Genomic DNA, 20174 nt, shown 5'->3' with positions numbered 1-20174 from the left:
TTACTTTTTTTTTGTTTTAATTTAAATTCAATTACTCCATTTTAATTGTATATAATTTGGCTTATGATTTAAATATAATTTTTAATTTTTACTTCTGAAAGCCTTTTTAAAAATGGAAGAGTGTTTTCAGACTACATTAAATAAATTACTTCTTTATTTCTCTACAGTAAAATTTAAAAATAAACAGCCATTGCACTATGAGAATTGTTTTAAACAATAAATAAGATTTATATGCTGATATTTCGTGAAGGCATTAAAAAAATATAAATATTGACAGCAACTCATTTGTATCGGCTAAGACTGATCTCACTAGAGCCCATTTTGGAGCAGCAAAAAACTTAGTTTAAAAAAACAAAAAATCATAAAGAAAAAGAATTTACGTCAAAACGGTGACGCGTTCCCTTGCACCACCTGTACGCTGATAATGGGGCGGACGTTTAGCGGCGCTTTGCCGGGCGGGAAGGGAACACTTCAACCTCAACTCAGATACCGATAAAGAACCCCGGGTTCTAGTTCCAGCCCATTGCTCAGCTGGCGTTGGCAGCGACCGACGGCAGAGTTGTGTTTGCCGTCGACGCGTCGAGCAAATTGCCAATTTAAATTGGCCGCGTTAAATTAGTCGAGTTATCAGCCTCCACGGCGGCAGGTGTACGGCGTACGGTGTACGGGCACTGAGTGTGAGTTCGAATCGAATCGAAATGGAACGGGCCATAAAAATGGCAATTGTTGCTCTTTTGTAAATGTTATTATTGCTGTTGCAGCTGCATTCTTAAAGAAATGAAGCGACAATTGTAACGTGCTGAACTGTGCAAAATACGTAAATGATTAATCCATGCAAAGGTCCGCACGGAAATGTTTGCATAATATCCATATTAATATTAGTGCGACTTGCTGCCTGTCACTTGGGTTGTGTGCGGTTGCATGACCATGAGCAATTGCCGTGTTCGTTTCGAGTGGTTTACTCAAAACTGGATGGAATAAATTCGCCAAGTGTGAACCGAGAAATAAAGTATATATATATATATATATGTAAAAGTGTGACAATATGTGTGTTACGAGTGCCTGACTTATCGGTGTCCATGAAATTATAGAGTAAATTCGATAAGACGTTGTTTCTTTTGGCCATGGCGCACAGTCGTTGCCAGAACTCTGATCTTGCGCTGTCAAATGTTGTAGTTGTTATTTTTGTTGTTGTATTCCATGTATTTTACTAATAAATAGAGCAACGTGCAAATCAATCACATTGCCCCGATATGGATATCTAATCAAAAGAAATAAACTTTATATTTGTTGTTATTTTACTTTCAAACGAAATTCAAGTGTTTTATTTTAAATTCGATCCAAAAATCAAATCAAATCAGCTTTCAAAGCTTACATATATATGTTTACCAGCTTATCGAAAACAATAACGCTTCTGCCAATCGTTCAAGTCCATAAAAATGGTGGTATCGACTTTTCAATTTATTCCATTTAAGCCACAATTAATGAGGTCAAGTAAAAAACTAACAACTACTACTAATGATAATATTGTGAGGTACTCGCCAAATTTGTGGAAATGCAAGGGAAAACCAGTGAAAATCAAACAAAACAAAACCAACAACATAGAGCACAGCAATAACAAAAACAAAAACAAAAGTAAAAAGCATTCCGCTGATAACTGCAAAACGAAATGTCAATAAAATAATATAAATGACGGACTCGTGACTTTTGTGGATCGCTTGTCGATGTTGTTATGGTTGGCAAGAAAAGTGAAATACAAGTTCTTGTTAAAACAAGAGAAACGAAAAGAAAGACAAAAATAAAAACAAATGCTTTAGTTTTGCTCTTTTCGATTTGCAATATACACTTGTTGTGTTCTCCCGCTGTTATCGCTAGATGTCGTGTAATATGAAACTGATAAAACCGATATCATACATACATAAGTAGCAAGTAGCAAGATGTATGCATAACATTATTGTTCAAGAAATATGTACTTGCAACAAGAGACAGCCAACTGGTCCAATCAGACAAAACTTGGCCGTGTGCCATGCAGTTGGCCACAACGTCTGCTGAGCTGATAAGATACTACAACGAATAAGCCACTTTGGAAAAGGCCAAGCGGTCTTTATGCTCGAGTCCCAAAGCTATTGGCCAAACAATGAAATCCCCCCGCATAAATAGAAAACAATTAAGCTTTTCGAACGATAAGAGATAAAAAAAAAATTAAAACTCGCTTGCACAGTGACTCATCAGCGCCAGGAGGGGAATTGCTGAGTCGTTGGATGGCAAGTGGGTAAAGTAGGTTCCCGGCTGGGGAGTGCCGGCTAATTAGCCAAACCATTTGACGATGCGTGAAATTTGTGAACTTGACAACTTTTGTCTATAGCCAAGCATATATATCTGATGAAAAGCAAATTCTCGGCTAACTTTTGTGCATGCCCCGAATGAGCTTGATAAGCGTTTGTGTGCTCGACATAACAGCTCGAAACTTGTCAGCGGCGATTGAAGGATTACCCTTATTTCCCCTATTCGTCATTTTGGTTTCGTGGAACTTAAAAATAGTTTTGCATAAGGGCAAGGATTCAACAAAGCTTAACATTGAAATAGAACCATTTTCAGTTCAGTCTATGAGAAATGAATAAATTAATGGAAAATAGATATGCATCCCTTAGCAAATATAAAACTCTGTGATTTTATTTCAAGTGAGCACAAATATATAGTACAGATTATATAAATACGTCAGGATAGGTAACATGGCAACAGATCTAATTTCATTTTGTACTCTGTGCATAAATATGACCAATAATGAAATACAAACCAAATACGAGAACAGCAGCACTAAAACAAATCAACCCGCAATTGAATCAATATTTATTTACATGTTTCAGCCGTAAAAGCGCAACAAATCAAATAGGCCGCCATAAATTTAATCAATTTAAAAAGAAATTTATCTGTGGCAGCACTTAAGCATACATAGAAATACACATACACTCATATATATTTATATATATATGCATATATATATATATATATATATATACGAACATAGGTTGTATAAATGACCAAGGCACTGGCCCTGCAGATAACGCGCAAAGTACTAGATGACTAAAATGTGAAAATTGCATACGTATTCAAATTGTGACAATTCGGAATTGAATTGGGTGCTAAAAATAAACGATAACCAGCGATTTACAACAATTGCAGTCGAATAAACAAATTTACAGCGGCAATTAAATGCGCGACCATAAATCACGATTTGGGCAATAGTTATTAAAAGCGATTTAGATTCCGTTAAGAGCTCAGCTGCATGGCTCCCCCTTTATTTGCAGGGAACAATCATTATTGCAATAATAATTAAACAAAAGTAACAATAACAATAACAACACTAACAGAAGCAGCATAAAATGAGTGATAAAATTGCTAAAATAGTAGCTGGCAACTAATCACAGCAACCAGCAGACAGTAAACGGTGCCTCAACTCAACTTTTGAACTATCCAACGAACTTAGCTCCCCAACGTGTGAGCTTTAACCCACCAGCACCACCAATTGCGCCACCCCTGCCCCTAACTGCAAACATGGCCTGCTTTCCGCGCCTCTTTCATCATCGGAGTAAAAACAAATTTACGCCTGCCCAAGATGAGAACACAGACACGATACTCAACACACAAGATAGCCCCGTGGTGAGTTACAGAGCACACACACACAACACACACACATCATACTTATACATCATGTTGTTGTTGCACTTATGTGCCCCGATAAGCAGCACTGATAAGTTGATCAAGTGCTTAATTAAGTTAGGCGCGGGAGCGGCGTGCAAATGTCACAACTAATGGTTCCCACTAAGCACGACTAGCTAAAGTTAAAAAAAAAACAAATAAAAAACACGTGTGCAACAAAAACCTTATCAATTTTATCAACGTTGATGCCGCTTGTGACGTTCACTTTTCACAAGCTTGTCATAGAAATAAAGTGGAAATTTTATTTAACCACTGCAAATAAGATACACTCATATAATTTATTTATTAACTAAAAATTTTCTTACAACATTTTTAGTAATTAAGTTGAGTGCTCTATTATATGTAAATATTTATATGTTTTATAAATGACAACTGCATTCAACTAAACAAATTCGTCAGGGGATTAAATGTAAAATTAAACAAAAATGTATAACAAAAGGAATTCAATGATGTATAGTTAAATTGGCTTAAACTGTTTGTATATTCTAGGTCCTAAGAGTATACAAATAATGCATATAAATAAATAAATAGGCATAACTATCAAAACTTGGCAATAAATATAATCACAATACATTATGTTCTGTTATCTATATAAGCCATTAAAAACTCAATAGCTGGTGGCAATGTTTATCAACGGCTCACACCGGCCCATATCTCTAATAATCATAAGTATATAGTATGATTTTACAGTTGAGAGCTTAGTGCTTGGCATATATGATATTAGAACGCGTTAGGGTTTCTATGTCACCATATGCTGGGAGTTGAATACAAGTGCCTGTGAAATTGTTGTTTAGATACAGTTTCTGATTACCATGTTTTATTTTGAAGAAATTTTGATTAACATGCACTTTCAATTCGATTCGCTTGGAAATTGGATTTATCAAATTATCAGAGGCAATGACAAGGTCTCGACTGAAATGTCGTTTGAGTATCTGCAATCTGCGCACTTCATCGGGTTGGCATCCAAGCAGACATTAAATATTCAAAAATATGATAAGCATGCATATGAATATGGCTGAAGGAATGAATCTCATGCATATATCGTAAGCAAAGCCAAGCAGATTACACATAAATATGCACAATCCGTAGATGAGCAGCTATCTATATGGCCAGCTATCTAGCTGTCTGCACAACATAGAGAGAGATGCTTGCTAGGATGCCTGCCTGCCACGAGATGACAACGTGATAGAGAACCGAGCAACCATCACGGAGGGGGCACATCCTTTCCCGTTCCCAAACAACTATGCGTAAAGTTCAAAGTCAATGTTGTCACACAAACAAAGCCCCAGGGGGCAATAAATGCAATACGTTTGACATTTTCAAGGATACGCTCACATATACATATATACAGTAAAAACATGCTGAGTATGCAGGACACATTTCCTTTTGCTTTTTGATGTACTCCTTCAAGTTTTCACATACCTACCTACATGCATACACATATACATACATATATACATTAGCATACCGAAACATTTGGTTGGCAACGATTAATACATTGGAAATTCCGAATTCGACGCATTGGTATCTGAGCAGAGCCGAGCAGACCGATTGCTTTGGGCGAATGCGTCTTGCCTCGATCAACATTAACATCTACCTCGACTTTTGGCTGTTCCGTTGGGAAACGGAAAACCTGTCAAAATGTCATCGTTTAAGGCTGATTAGCATATCAAAGCGGCGAAGACAACCACGCGACCTGCATATTGACATGTGTTTACTTGTGCGGATTCTCGGCAAACGTACGATAACATCGCCAAAAATTCAAACAACAACAACCAGGACAAAGTTGCCACATTTTTTACTCTTACCCAAAAGGTTTGAATATTTTATTGGCCACACGCCTGTCTGCCAATTGAGCGATAAGACCACCTGTTATTCTGCGGGTGGCGACAGAAAGGGGCGTCTGGAAGTACCAGAAAATCGTTTAATGTCAATTCTAAGCCAATGTATATGCCACTAATCGCTTACTCAGCTCATCAAAGTAGCCATGAGCCAAGAGCCAACAGCCAAGAGCCAACAGCCAAGAGCCTGAATTTAAATATGGAGGAGTAATTGACTTAAAAAGAGAATTAAAGTCAATATAAAACCTATTTGCATGAGAATTAATTTATTTATTTTGTTTTATTGAGTCATATCATTCTTCAGGTTTTTTTTTACCTTGTATATAATTTCTTCTTAGCAAAAATAATAAGATAAACTTTCGACTTATTGATGATTTCAAGGGATTAAAACATATTTTTAATAACTAATTATTATTTATTTCGCTTGCCATTCATAAAACCAACCTTTTGATATTATTCTTGCGATTTCAAATAAAAGCAATAATCATTATTCGAATTTATTTTAAGTGTGCACAAGTGCGTCAACGGCAGCTTGTTGACAACTTTATGAGCAAGTCTACTCTATATATATATTTATATGCATACATGTAGCTTATTTATAGAAATGTCATCCAAGGGCTTACCGAGCTTTTTGCAAAGGGGGCTGAACTGTATTTTTTGTTCATATTTTTTGACTCTAAGCCACGTTGCTAATTAAAAACTTCCCAAGCGTTTTTAAAAAAGTTATCTAAAATTGTCTTATTTGTCCGATTTGCTTCCGGTAACCATGTAAAGTAACAATGTAATCCTACCTCTCCCCCTAGCGATCGGCCGTACCCCGTCTATATACGAACTATATTCATTATTTGTTTTCAACAACGCGCAAGTAAATAAAAGCTGAAAAGCAAAGAAACCAGAGCAGATAAAATTGTGGGCCAAGTTGGGAATAGATATCTAGATGTGGCTGGCAAAGTCAATATAAGGAAATTAAATACCTATTTAAAACTTTGTGACTCATTCGAACAGAAACAGCAATGGTGCAAATAAGTCAATACATTTGGTGTAGTCAAAACTCAGAAGAAATTAAAAATTTTAAAGCATTTTTCGTGATACTATTTAGCAATATGCATACATAAATTTGTCATGCAGGGAGCTCAACTTTGATTAATCCCATCATCAAGCCAAAAATCCACAGCTGTCATATTATCAAAAGTGAGGGAAGCCCTCGCTCAGTCGGTTCGCGACACTTTGCGAGCCGGATTCAAATAAGTGACAGCATTGTGTGTGCAATGTGAAGAGCAAAGCTCGAAAGTATGAAAAATCTTTTTGCCACAAACACAAACATATTTATGAGATACAAAGATACAATGCCAGCGCACAATGGCCATTTGTTGTTGTTTATTGAGGCTCACTGGCGGGATAAACTGGCAACTGTATCATACATTAAACTGCACGGCTCTAAGCATTTATCAGCAGTGTCAGCAGCAGATTGATTTCAATGCTAACGGACACTCACACACATCCACAGACAGCAGACACCAGCAGACAGACAGACAAGAAAAGCAACGGGCATTATTTGCTTACTTTCACAGATTGTTTGGTATTTATTTATGTTTTCTTTTGTGTGTCATTTTTGCTGTTGCTTCTTTTTTTGGTAATAGCAGCAGGAATTGTTGTTCTTTTCGCTGTCATATTTTTTATATTCCGTTTGTGAGCAAACCTGTTGATACTTGACTCGATTTACCTTTCCATTCTGACCGAAGTTAAATTATGTTCGACATTAATTTCAGCAGCTGTCGTCTTCGAGTCTTGTGTACATTTGGGCGGTTATCTGCTGACACTTAAAAATATTTTATCTACAAAATTATAAATATACTTTTTGCGGTAATAAATCATAAGCTAAGACATATAACTTGTACATAGTCATAAGACACGCAACAAACATATTCAATATTTAGAATTGATCTGCATAAATAACAATTTGACAATCCCAACTTTATTCATTTATATAATGCAAATTTTAAAATAATATTATTGTGAAGATTGTGCTTAAGCTTCATACTAACCAATGTTAATTTCAGAAAAGTGTACTCTATATACGACGCGAGGAGAAGCAACTTTACTCACCCATGATTACGCCCAGTGCCAGTGAGGTAAGTCTTTAATTTAAAATTTTTTTTAAACTTGTTGTAAAGCACAGTCCTAGCACAAAATTCACGGGTCCGGCGGCCATACAACATTCAATCTATCCAATCGTATCTTTATTTCTCTTTGCTTGTCTTTGTCAAACTCAATTAATATTTGTACACCTGTTTCTTATACTTTCAAACGAAATGATGCAAACAACCAAACAAAACACTTGTAAATATGTACACAATACAACAACAATAACAACACAAACAATGCCCACGGACCCACACATGCACCCCGCACTCTTGTTTGTCTTTGTAAATGTTTGGGCGTACGTCCACATCTGCCTCCCTCCCCCGGGGCCCATTAGATTCAACTGCAGCGCCTAAAACAACAGCCCTCCAGCTCCTCTGCCCAAGAACTCCAGGCAGTGGCCGAAAATGGGTTCAGTTCTAGACGAGCTGATGGTAGTCCTGACAATAGCCAGCAGGAGGAACAAATACCTCAACCTCAACAGCAGCGGCCAAAGAAGTTTCGCTCACATAAAAGCCGGCTACAGGCCGAGGAAAAGGAGAGAGACAAGGATGGGATGGGGAAGGACAAGACGGCACCAGTCAGTGGTAGTGCAATTAATGTCACACGTACCAATTCCAAATTAAAGCCCGTCAAAGAGCGACGACCGACGGCCCTGCCTACTGAGGCGCCCAACGTGAATGGCGCCCAATGTGATGAGGTTGACGATAAGGAAACGCTGGAGCAGGAGTTGGAGGTCGATGTTGTGGATGGCAAGTCAAAACTCAATGTGAATGTGAATGGCATAATTGATGATAGTGCTGACAATGAGACAGGCAGCACTCCATCCATAGAAACGCCGTCGATATTCACACCAACATCAAAAGCCTCAGCAACAGGGGCAGGAACTCCGACAACAGCATCAGCAGCAGCAGAGTCAAATGTAAAATTCTTTATTGGTCATACACAGGAACTAAATACCGAGCAGCACTCTGATGACACTTTGTCCTGGCCCAGCAGCGATGCCAACAACAATAAAAAGCACAACAACAACTTGACAAATGGAACATTGCCACTGAACCAACAAGGACACGAATTTGGACAACATCTGACGGACTCAACAGCAACCACAACGACAATGCCACAGGCACCCGCAAAGAGCTGCAGCAATGTGTCACTCAATTATCTAAGGAGATCTAAGAGCACCATTGCCACCGAGTCGACTACCACTGCACAGCGACGGCGTGTGTCAACCATGCCCGATATTAACATACCAACGCCTCCACCCCTACCCCTAGAGCTCCTGAAACCCGTTACACCGCTGCACTTACGAAAGAAACGCAGTGCCGAGCCTCAAGCAGCCCCAGAGCTGCCTTTAAACAAGTCAAACAGTCAAGTATGTACTGAAACAGTGAAGTATTACAAAAAAACAAATGGTCATCTGAATTTTTGTTGGCTTGCTGTGGACAAGTACTGTAGGCATGTTTGGGAAAAGGCTAAGATCATTTATCGATTCTCATAGACCACTCAGTATATTAATACATCAACATTATGAACTTTAAACATCTAAATTACTAATTCACCTTTTTGCATCGCAAAGCATTTTATCGTTGGCTAATTAAATAATTCGTTCTCAGCAACAAAACTAATACAAAAATGTACAATATAAAAGCAACAGCTGAGCAAAAGTCTGCACAATATTCATATATATATATATATATATTGTGTGTACCGAAAAGTTGCTGTGGGGCATTGAGGGACCGGGAAACTTCTCGACATGCTACTAATTACTAATGAAATGTTAATTGTTTGGTAACCGAAATGAACTCTAACTTTTTAGCCAACAACAGCAGAACCAGGTCACAGATAAAACTGTTGCTTACCTTTGCCATCTACCTGCTACATGTTTAGCTGTAGCTACTTTCATTTTTCGCTCTTTTACTACCCAGTCCGACAAGATGGCTGAAAGCCCTTGATATTTACCTCTATCGTAGTCTCTCGTCTTCACTTCTCCCAACTGCTGAGCCAGCGCATTTTGCTAGCCCACAACTGAACAAGTTTTGGCTGATGTAGCGACTTCGAAGATGGCAGGCATATATATTATACGACCTTATCCTTCGAGCCGCCTACGTGCGCCGACTGCGGCGACGATAGTTTGTCCTCCGGAAATGCTTATAATGGCTGCGATTCCACTGTGTAAATGGAGGTAAATATTTAATGGCTAGCGTCCGTTAAACCTCGCGGGTAAACAATCCCTTTCAAGTCCATGGTCGATTGCATTATTGTCGCTCGTAAAATCTTTAAGTCGCAGTCATGTCAGTGTGCAAAGCTCAAGTAGGTAAAATTGTCTGGGCTACGGGCTATGATATCAATATAGTTATTTATTTAATGTAGACAATTAAAAGAAAATGGAAAAAATGAATATACAAATATTGAGATTTACAAAGAATAGATTAGCATTTATAATAAAAAATAGAAATCCCTAAATGGAAAATAATAAAATATTTGTTGCTCACTTTGCTTTGAGCATTGCAACCAAAACAACCAGTTCCAAAAACTATAGAAAAGAGATAGGCTGAGAGAGATAGGAGCAAGAATGTAAGATACGCTTGCCGCACGAAGAGAGTATCAGTGCTAAAGCGTAACTTCAAATGTCAAAGATCAACATATAAGCCAGAAAACAAAGTTGACCATTGAGAAACACAGAGTTGGGAGTCGAGAATAAATAAACATCTAAATCACATGCTTTTTATTTGTTTAATTTTGTGTGGTATTGTCCGAAATCAACCGCATCAATTAGGATGAAATGGCCAACCCGGAGGATAGCGATAGAGGTAGTAGAAGTCTGCGGAGAAGTAGCAGCGGCAGCTCTGCAGCAAAAACACATCGCGTGGAAGGTGGCCTCATCTATATGCGACCAAATTTGCCCGTGCAGCAGAACATTGAAATCGAATTTAATGCAAAGGACGAAGCGTAAGTCGAGTAAACATCTATTTGGCTGATTGGCTACAATTCGAAATGCGACTGATTCTTCTGTTGCCCAACCAACCCATAGTACACGCAATCTCATACTCAATGCCATTGAACACAATGATTTCCTCAATAATCTAATGGACAAGGAGCGCAAGGATATGGTCATCAATGCAATGGCGCCTGCCAGCTACAAGAAGAACAGTTACATCATCAATGAGCACGATGAGGGCTCCGAGTTCTTTGTCTCTGCCGAGGGCTACTATGACGTCATACAGGCGGGCAAGCATGTGGGCAACTTTGGGCCAGGCACAGTCTTTGGCGAACTGGCAATACTCTACAATGCCCCACGAAAAGCCACAATTAAAGGTAGGTAATAGCCAATACTCCTGTTTCCTACAGAGTATGACGATATTTTACTATTTGATTTTTAGCTGCCACGGATGCGCGTGTTTGGAAGATTGCCCGCGAAACATTTCGGGCCATCATGCAAATCTCTGGCTCCCGGGAACGAGAGGAGAACTTGCAGTTCCTTCGCTCGGCTCCATTTCTACAGGAGCTGGAAGAGAGTCTGCTGACCAAAGTTGTCGATCTACTACAGCGGGTAAATTACAAACTCATATACCAGAATTTTATTGCAAGTGTTAAGAAAGGAACAAAGATTAAAGTCCTAAGGTCACCAGGTAAAATAAATGCTGCTAAGATATGTACATATATGAAATTTAACGACGATGATATTTCGGTTGCCGCAAAGTAAGATTCTTGGACAATGACTGCCAAATAAAAATCCACTTTTGGCCATCTGTCAAGTCTCATAGTCTTTAAATTTAGAATTGGCTAACACGAATGAGCTGCATAATAACTTGGACACTAAGCCAGCTTTCATTTGAATGAAGTATTTTTATATTTTCCTGCAGAAATTCTACGAGACTGGCAGCTGCATTGTGCGCGAGGGGGAGCTGGGCAATGAGTTCTTCATAATACGCGGCGGTACAGTAACCATCAAAAAGAAGGACGAAGCAAAACATGAACAAATAGTGGCGAAGCGAAAGCGTGGCGACTATTTCGGAGAGCAGGCCCTAATGAATGCCGATGTGCGACAGGCGAGCGTCTATGCGGATGCCCCTGGCACCGAGGTGCTCAAGCTGGAGAGAGAGTGAGTGAGAAGCACAGCCAAATAAGAAGAAGAAGATATTGTTATACATCCAAATCTCTTGCAGAGCCTTCATCAGCTATCTGGGTACCATTAGGCAGCTGCGCGAGAAACCCAAGGAGCAGGCCACTGAGAATGGGCGATCGAGCAATAAGAGTGCCGAGTTCGATAATGAGCACGCACACATTGCCATTTCAGATTTGAAGAAGGTGGCAACACTGGGCGCTGGCGCCTTCGGTCGCGTCGATCTGGTCACACACAACAATCAGACATTCGCGCTGAAGATCATCAAGAAGATCGAGGTTATCAAACAGGATCAAATCGAGCATGTCTACAATGAGAAAAATGTGATGATCAAATGTCGAGCTTCACCGTTTATAGTGCAGTGAGTAGAATTGAATGAAATCGCTGAAAATGAATAACTGCATTGCTAATTCTGATTATGGCCAGGCTCTATCGGACATATCGCAATGAGAAGTACGTGTACTTTCTGATGGAGGCGTGTATGGGCGGCGATGTGTGGACTGTGATGTCGAAGCGTCAGTATTTCGATGATAAGACTGCCAAGTTTATAGCTGGCTGTGTTGTGGAAGCTTTTGATTTTCTGCATTCGCACAGCTTCATCTACAGGGACCTCAAGCCTGAAAATCTAATGCTAACCAGCGATGGCTACTGCAAGCTGGTAAGCAATTAAATAGAAAGAAAGTAAGAGTTCTCTAATCGTGGGATGCACGTCTAGCAGCCAACTCTTGGCTTTTAAGGGAATTAAGTTATAAAAAAATATATGAAAAATATTTCAATGCCAATTCCATTTCGCCAGGTGGACTTTGGATTTGCCAAGTATGTGCGTCCCAATGAGAAGACAAATACATTTGCCGGCACACCCGAATATGTTGCGCCCGAGATAATTTTGGATCGCGGTCATGATCGATCCGTGGACTATTGGGCACTGGGGATACTGGTGTACGAGCTGCTGGTGGGCAAAACACCGTTTCGGGGCGTCAATCAAATCAAGATCTATCAGAACATCCTCAGTGGCATCGATGTGATACACATGCCATCACGTATACCCAAATCCGCCCAGCATCTGATCCGACATCTGTGCAAGCAGCTGCCCGCCGAGCGGCTGGGATACCAGCGCAAGGGCATTGCGGACATCAAGCGGCACAGCTGGTTCGACAATCTGGATTGGATGCGACTCAGACAGAAGCAGTTACCGTCGCCCATCAAGCGTTGCCTGAAGAGCTGGACAGACCTGCAATACTTTATGCCACTCGGCGTTAACGATGACTATGAGCCGCCCGAGGAGCTCAGCGGCTGGGATAAGGACTTTTAGTTGTCAGCCGAATAAATGCCTACTATTATTATTGTTATTATTATTCTAATTTTACTGCAGATATTTTGTATATAATTGACTAGTGTTTAATTAGTTAGCTACTGGATAGTTTAGAGGCACATGCATAAGTTGTAAATAAATTGATATTTCAATCGTTTAAAGTCAACGTTCTAATGTGAAACCCATCTATGCACTGCAGTTATTTCCTTCTCACTCTCTCACTATCTCTGTCTCTTTCTGTGCATATTTGTTTACGCTACTTCAATTAGAAGCGCAAACTTGTTGTTGCTGCCATTGTTGTCAATTCACAGCTACACTCACTAGACACACTTAACAAACACACACACACACACTTACTGAGAGTTGACCGTGTAACAAGAATAAATAAACATTTTCAATTAAGCGCTTTCAACGAATATTTCACTTGGCTCGTGGTGAATGTTCGCAAAGATTGCACACAAAATACGCTGTCCAAAGTCTCACAAAATATATGTATATATGTGTGAGGCAGCTCTAAAGCACAACTAGTGCCACAGTTTGTAACTGTTGCATAAAGCACTGTGTCTGTTGACAGATGCAACCATGCCCCATGTCCAATTGTGTGGCAACTCGAGTTTGTGCTGCTGTCATCATTATCTGACTGAAGTCTTTATTATGTCCACATGCAGTTGACATTCATTTGCATCTTACAAATGCACATCCAGCATAATTGCACTATGTGGCAGCCAGCATATGCTGCATATGAAAATGACACAAACTACTTTATTGTTTTTGAATACTACATGATTGTAAATTGCATCTTCCTTACGGCTGCCAGCGAACAAAAGGACTGCTTTCCCCGGGTAGCTGCTTGCTCCTGCTCTACAGAGCTTTTCGTCTTGGTCGTTGTGCAAAATGTGAAATGGAGTCAAGTGCAATTATGTCTTTATATCAAGCCACAGACTGTATTCATGCTGCCGACTACTAACCATTTCTTCAACGAGCTCAACTCGAACTTACACGGCAAGTTGGAGTAGGCATAAATTTCGAAAGTTTTGAAAAGTCTGCAACAAATGAATGAAATATGTACAAATAAATGTAAATATACAAATGTATACAAATGTCGAGTTTGCTGAAGAAGTTTATAAATATGCATACACGTGTATATTTACATTTTAATTTGTATGCATAATTAAAACTAAAATTCTGCATGTGTTTCACTGAAGTCGCAAGCATCGGTGGTTCAGTGGTAGAATGCTCGCCTGCCACGCGGGCGGCCCGGGTTCGATTCCCGGCCGATGCATAATCCGACGATTGTTGGATTTATTTTTTTATTGATAATAATATCAAAGTAATAAACTTTTCATTTTTGAAATGAAAAGACATATTGCGAACTAGATCGAACGGAAATAAAAACAGTTCTCGTTCAATCAACATGAATAAAATAAAATAGCTTAACGTCACTTCTTCGAACCCGCAGCAAAATGGCACAAAAGCACAAAACAGAAATACTACAAAAGACAAATAGAAATCGCTAAAGGAAATAAAAGCAGAACGCCAAGAGAAACAACATGAACCGTCAACGCACTGAACAAGAAAAAAGAGCCACACCAATAATAAATGATAATTGATAATAACGTTTTGCTACCTTCCTTCCGCTGTGAGTCACCGTAAAAGAATAAGCCAAATAAAAGAAAGTATGTAAAGGAAATCAATAAAAATGATGGCGACAACATTTGCCCACAATTTCAATTTTGTGGCAGCAAAACGACGCAGTACCAGCAGCAGCAACATTTCCACAATTTCCGCCGACAGTGGTGGCAAGTGAAAATGTTCATTTTCGCAACTGTCGCAAATGTTTTCTATACATTTTCTTAGACACCTACACAGACAAACGCCTTTCAGCATTTCTATTCGGCTGCACACACACCGCAGCGACAAAGTTGGACGAAATGTCATCATTTCCGTTGGGGAAACACTGTGCTCGCTCAACCGTCAACGAAGAGAAGGACGAGCGCAAGGACGTGGGCGAGGACGAGGAAGAGGTTGAGGACTGGGACAACGAGCATGTCGACGGGTTATCAGTAAAACTGAGCGCACACCGGGTGAAAAGGGTTAACTAAGAGAAACCATGCAAATCCCCATTTTTATTTGCACAAAAAAACTTTTGATGCAAAAAGCCTCAAAAATATACAGACATACACACATTCATATACAACCATCGGAATCAAAAACGCAGCACGGAAAGCAGCGGCCCGATTCGGTTCCCGGATCCGCTCACGGTGCCTAAACGAAGCGTGAAATTGTTAAATGAGTGCAAACGTCTACAAAGTAACAGGATGTGCACAATGGAGGGAGTAAAGTGAGGTTATCTTTCTTTCCATTTGTGCCAAATTATTGATTAAAAAACTTTTGGACATGCACGTTTGGTCAGCAGAATACAAAATAAATATCCCTCAATTCTCAATGCAATTGAATTGAATTGAATTTATGTGTTCGCCTTGATTTTAATCAAATTGAATGTGAATTGAGTCACTAAAAGTCCACTTGGAATTATAATTTAATGATGACCCAAGAACATTTACATTTTCTTAAATGAATTGCAGCCAACATTGAAGCTATTTGCATACATTTGTTACTAGTTTAATGTGTTTCATTCATATTGCGTATACACAATATTGTTCAATTTCCATGCACATCTTTTAGCAATTAAAACATTTACATCTAGTCCGAGAAAAACTTTAGCAATGTTCAAGTTTTAAATTTCCCAATGCCAAAATAAAAGCCAGCATCATTCAGGCTACATATGAAATATATAAATATATGCATGCTTTGAGTCCAGAAAATCTTTTACCACAAGACTATTAAAACAGGACTGAAAAGCAATTTATAACTTCTTGCGAGTGCCAAGGAACACGGCCAAAAAACGAGAGCAATAGTAAATTTTTTTAAGACTGGGACTTTTGGCCAATTTAGTAGGAAGGTTACGAGCATTGACCTAATATATGCAGACGCAGACGCAATCTAAAAGCTGCTTAGCAACAACAAACTACCAATGCAAATTTGAAGTTAAAGTTAAAGGACTTGGTCACATAGCAGCTGTTAGCATTACTTGGTCACAATCTGATTGGGGCTATAAACAAAATTTCGACCCCAATCAAAGCGACTATTGTTTACATTTCAACTTTTTACAACGTCTGCTGACGGCCAAAAACTATGCATAAATATGTTTCGAATTTCGGTTTAAGCCAGTTATGTTCATTGACTTAACTTGTATCCTGATAACCGAATATGGTTACTGCAGATGGACATCATATTAGCTATCAAAAGCGACAGGAAAATAAACTACTAACGGTTTAGAAAAATAGTTGTGTTGTAAGGCTGGCAGTCATAAAAACATTTATATTGTAGACATGGAAAAAAACATTATTTTTCAGCTGTGCATTTTAAGTAGTTTAATATAAATATATTAAAAATAATAAGACAAAATAAATATTTGGGAATAATAGTAGCGATAAAAGTAATATGTGTGGCTATTCGGCGCAATAAATCAATGTTAGAATTCTTTTGATTATTTGCTCAGAAACATTAATAAAATGGATTTCACTAAATGACGATTTTCTGTATCGCCAGATGAAATAGATAGATGGATAGAAATGCCCACAAGAAAACCTCATTTAGATCATCTTATATCGTCTAAGCTGCAATGTGATGAGCACTTCATTTGTCAGCATCAGTTTCATCATCTCAACAAATGGTCGTAATTTAGAGTGGGGGCCAGGCCCAGTTCGCCGCAATAAAGATTACTCCCCAATTGGCATTTACATGCACTCCTGTGCTGAACATCAACTAAAATCCTTTTGCTGCATTCAAATCACAAGCACTCACACAAATCATCGCCGGTCACGCCCCCAACGGCAAACCCGAAAGGAACCGCTGCGACGTTGACCATTTACATTTACTGGCAAAACACATACACAAACTGCCGCCCAGGGTGCAATTGCAAATTTCGGGCATTCAATAACGATTTACACAAAAGGCACACACACACACAAACACACACACACAGACACACACACACACACACACACACACACACACATAACATACATAACATCGTACGTGCGGTCCAAAATAAGCTTTAAAATTTTACCATTAACAGTCGACCAATGTTTACAAATGGCCATCGACAGGCAAAACCAATGCAAAAGTTTTTGTTGTTTATTGTTTGTTGTTGTTGCTGCTGTTGTCCTATTTTCAAATGTGCGTTTAACACGTATGGATTTGTTGTGTATCACAGTAGCAGCAGGAGCAGAAGCAGGAGCAGGAGCAACGGCAAGGACAACAAACGTTTCCCCTTTTGTAGGCCTTTGCAGGGCGGGGTTGCCTGCTCGATTTCGATCTAATCAGCTTCGTTCTAAAAGAAGCTGTTAACAATATTGTCAATTTTGTGTCCACTCGCAGTTGGGCCGAGGGTGGGGACGGGCACAGCTATTTTATTTTTATGCTGAGAAAAAGTTAGATTTGCATATATTGTGTTTCCCTCGTCTCCTTCTTGTTTTTGTTTTTTGCTGTTGTGTTTCGTGCCAGGTTGTTGAGTCCCTTTTATGTCCTTGCTGTTGGCGCATTGGATGCTTGCTGTTCATTTTGTGGGCGATGTCTGAGCGGCGTTTGCCACATAAACACTTTGGTGCTGAACACTATGAATAATTAATGAGTTTTGTGTTGTCGTTGCCGGTCAAGTTGTTGTCGTCGTCGCTGTTGTTACTGAGAACTTTTAAACACACAGGCAACAATTGTTGTTTGCCTACCTTTGTGTTGCACGCTCTGAGGCGGGTACCACACAATAGGCTGAATGCCAATGGCTCAAATGAAACACATGATCTTTGTCAAAATGCAAGGCGACAGTTTTCTATTGGCCATTTTCTATTTGTTTTGCTGAAAGTCAAAGACAGTTCATAGTTTGAAGAGTTTTTTAGCCTTGTCCATCAAAATGAATACTATACTTTGCTATATTATGCTAAAGATGTAATTTTACTACAGCTTTATTAATTTACATCTTGTTGATCAAGCCAACTGCCTTTATCTTTCCATTTTAAGAAAAGTTAAATTTTAAATGCAATTGTTGTAATGCGCTTGTCCCAGTTATTTATTAATAATTAAGTATTATGCCTGAGGCTCCGTGAGTTAAAGTATCAGAAAGTTGCTTATTTGTTTGTTCTTATCGTCTATTCGATACTGATTCTGTGTTAAAAAAAAGTCGGAAATCTAATAGAAATATAACAAGACATAAATAAGAGCTCATAAGCAACCACAAATGGGAGCATATCAAAGCGTATGCACAATATCCCATTACCACATTCTCGACTCACGTCGGAATCAAATTATGTTATTTCCATAAGCAACCCACAAGTGGGCAAATATTTGCTATGCACAAATATATGATTCGCCTGGTTGGAGCGAAACGTTTGCAGCCACTGTAATAATAACAACACTGACAGAGAAGATAGAGGAACACAGGCAGTCTAGCATAAAAAGTCGTTAAATTGTTTACAAGTTCATAAAAAGTCGCTTTAATATAAAGATATATATACACACACACACATCTGCAAGTCACAATTATAGAAGTCTCAGGATCTACTCTATAGCTTTGGTTGTATAGGGGTACTTGCGTCCCTCTAAATACTACACGACGCGACTGGTTGCGTATTTACAGAGCACTTTTACCATTCAGTTTCTGCTGCTGCTTCTGCTTCTGCTTCTGGTTCTGCATCAGCTGCGATGAGCAACAAAATGCAAACAATACAAAAGTATGCCACAAAATAATAAAGGCCAGACCAATGTGAGCTGGAAGCAAGAAAGGGCTGCGGCTGCTGCTGCTGTTTATATGTGCCAACTGAAGTTTTATTATTCAAAGTATAAATAATATTAAGTGCATGTGTGTGTGCGAGTGTGTGTGTGTGTGTGTGCGTGGGGCGTATCTGTATGCCTATTTATGCAAGAGCTGACTGTAGGTTGTCTTTGGAATGCATTTTCAATGCTAAATGTAAGCATAAACAAATACAATCAGGGCAACCAGACTAAATCCGCTTAAATGCAATACAAATTGTTTCGTGCCTGGTTGTAGCAACAAAATACAGCGGGCATTTAATGCAATTTTTAACCGCAATTGAAATAGTTTTAATTTTATTGTCATCGCGCCACATGTACGTGTGTATCTATCTGTGTATGTGCTTAAGCCGTTTAAAATATTAAGCAATGTTACGTATTTCAAATATGTTTGGCAAAATTAATTAATTCTCAACAGGGCTGACATAATTAATTACGTGCAATTTCGAATCGATATCCATTGATTTTGTATGTATATTTAATTCAAATATTTTAATAAATATATACTCAATTTTATAGTTTAATCAAATTTCCCGAAATTTAAGAGGCACAGTTACCAAGGCTGATTACTCTTACTATCTCTTTAAAGAATTTGAAAGAAAAATTTCTTGGGTATGCCCACCTTGTTCTTTCCTAACTTTTGTCAACTGATATTATATTATTGCTATGTACCTACTTGGTTTTAATTTATTTCAATAACTGAAAGTGCTAGCTTAGAGATATTTACAAACGCAGCTTCGCTACGATACTTTGTTAAACATTAAATCAACGTGATTTGATATTAAATATAAAACATATATTAACTTTTATTGATCCCGTAAATATCCTCTTATGAACATTTCAAAATGTGTGTCATTTAGTTTTCTTTCTCTTGCATTTTCAACGCATGTAAATGTTTTTAATTCTCTTTAACTCTCGCCATAAATTATTTATGCGGACTCTTAAGGTACCACTGAATATTAAGTTTTCAACAGGGCACAAATTACATGATTTTGACCAAAACATGCTTACACACACGCACTTTAGCTCAATTTATAAGTTATTTGTTTAGAGTGCAACTCACCGTCAATCATGTTGGCATTCAGCGGGAGTATTTTCTGTGGCTTCCTGTTGGACTCTGCAATTAGAAAATTCAAAGTTTTAATTAAATAGAAAATATTTATGG

General features: G+C 38.7%; 2 protein-coding genes and 1 non-coding gene across 4 annotated transcripts in view; 2 read left to right on the top strand and 1 right to left on the bottom strand.

Moving 5' to 3' along the window:
* LOC6561727 overlaps positions 1-20174 on the bottom strand; it is a 147668-nt gene that overhangs the window by 88715 nt on the left and 38779 nt on the right. Inside the window, exon 2 of the mRNA XM_032736395.2 lies at positions 20073-20126. The gene's annotated coding sequence lies outside the window, so the exon portion shown is untranslated. The remainder of the gene's footprint in view (positions 1-20072; positions 20127-20174) is intronic.
* Positions 3018-13307, top strand: LOC6562037 (cGMP-dependent protein kinase 1). 2 transcript variants are annotated; one of them, XM_001988243.3, is made up of 10 exons: positions 3018-3660; positions 7622-7693; positions 8041-9078; positions 10483-10655; positions 10738-11021; positions 11087-11256; positions 11570-11808; positions 11873-12190; positions 12256-12487; positions 12626-13307. In XM_001988243.3, the coding sequence occupies exons 1-10, from the start codon at positions 3556-3558 to the stop codon at positions 13139-13141; spliced, it is 3147 nt and encodes a 1048-aa protein (XP_001988279.1). In that variant the 5' UTR covers positions 3018-3555; the 3' UTR covers positions 13142-13307. The 2 variants fall into 2 exon arrangements, with proteins under 2 accessions (XP_001988279.1, XP_032592287.1); XM_032736396.2 differs by having other exon boundaries at positions 3051-3660; positions 8653-9078.
* Positions 14353-14423, top strand: Trnag-gcc. Its single transcript has one exon. It is a non-coding gene; the product is annotated as a tRNA-Gly (tRNA).

The sequence above is a fragment of the Drosophila grimshawi genome, unplaced genomic scaffold (genome assembly GCF_018153295.1).
Source record: "Drosophila grimshawi isolate 15287-2541.00 unplaced genomic scaffold, ASM1815329v1 contig_1377, whole genome shotgun sequence".
Classification (NCBI taxonomy): Eukaryota; Metazoa; Arthropoda; class Insecta; order Diptera; family Drosophilidae; genus Drosophila; species Drosophila grimshawi.
This window is presented reverse-complemented; position numbering and strand designations above follow the sequence as displayed.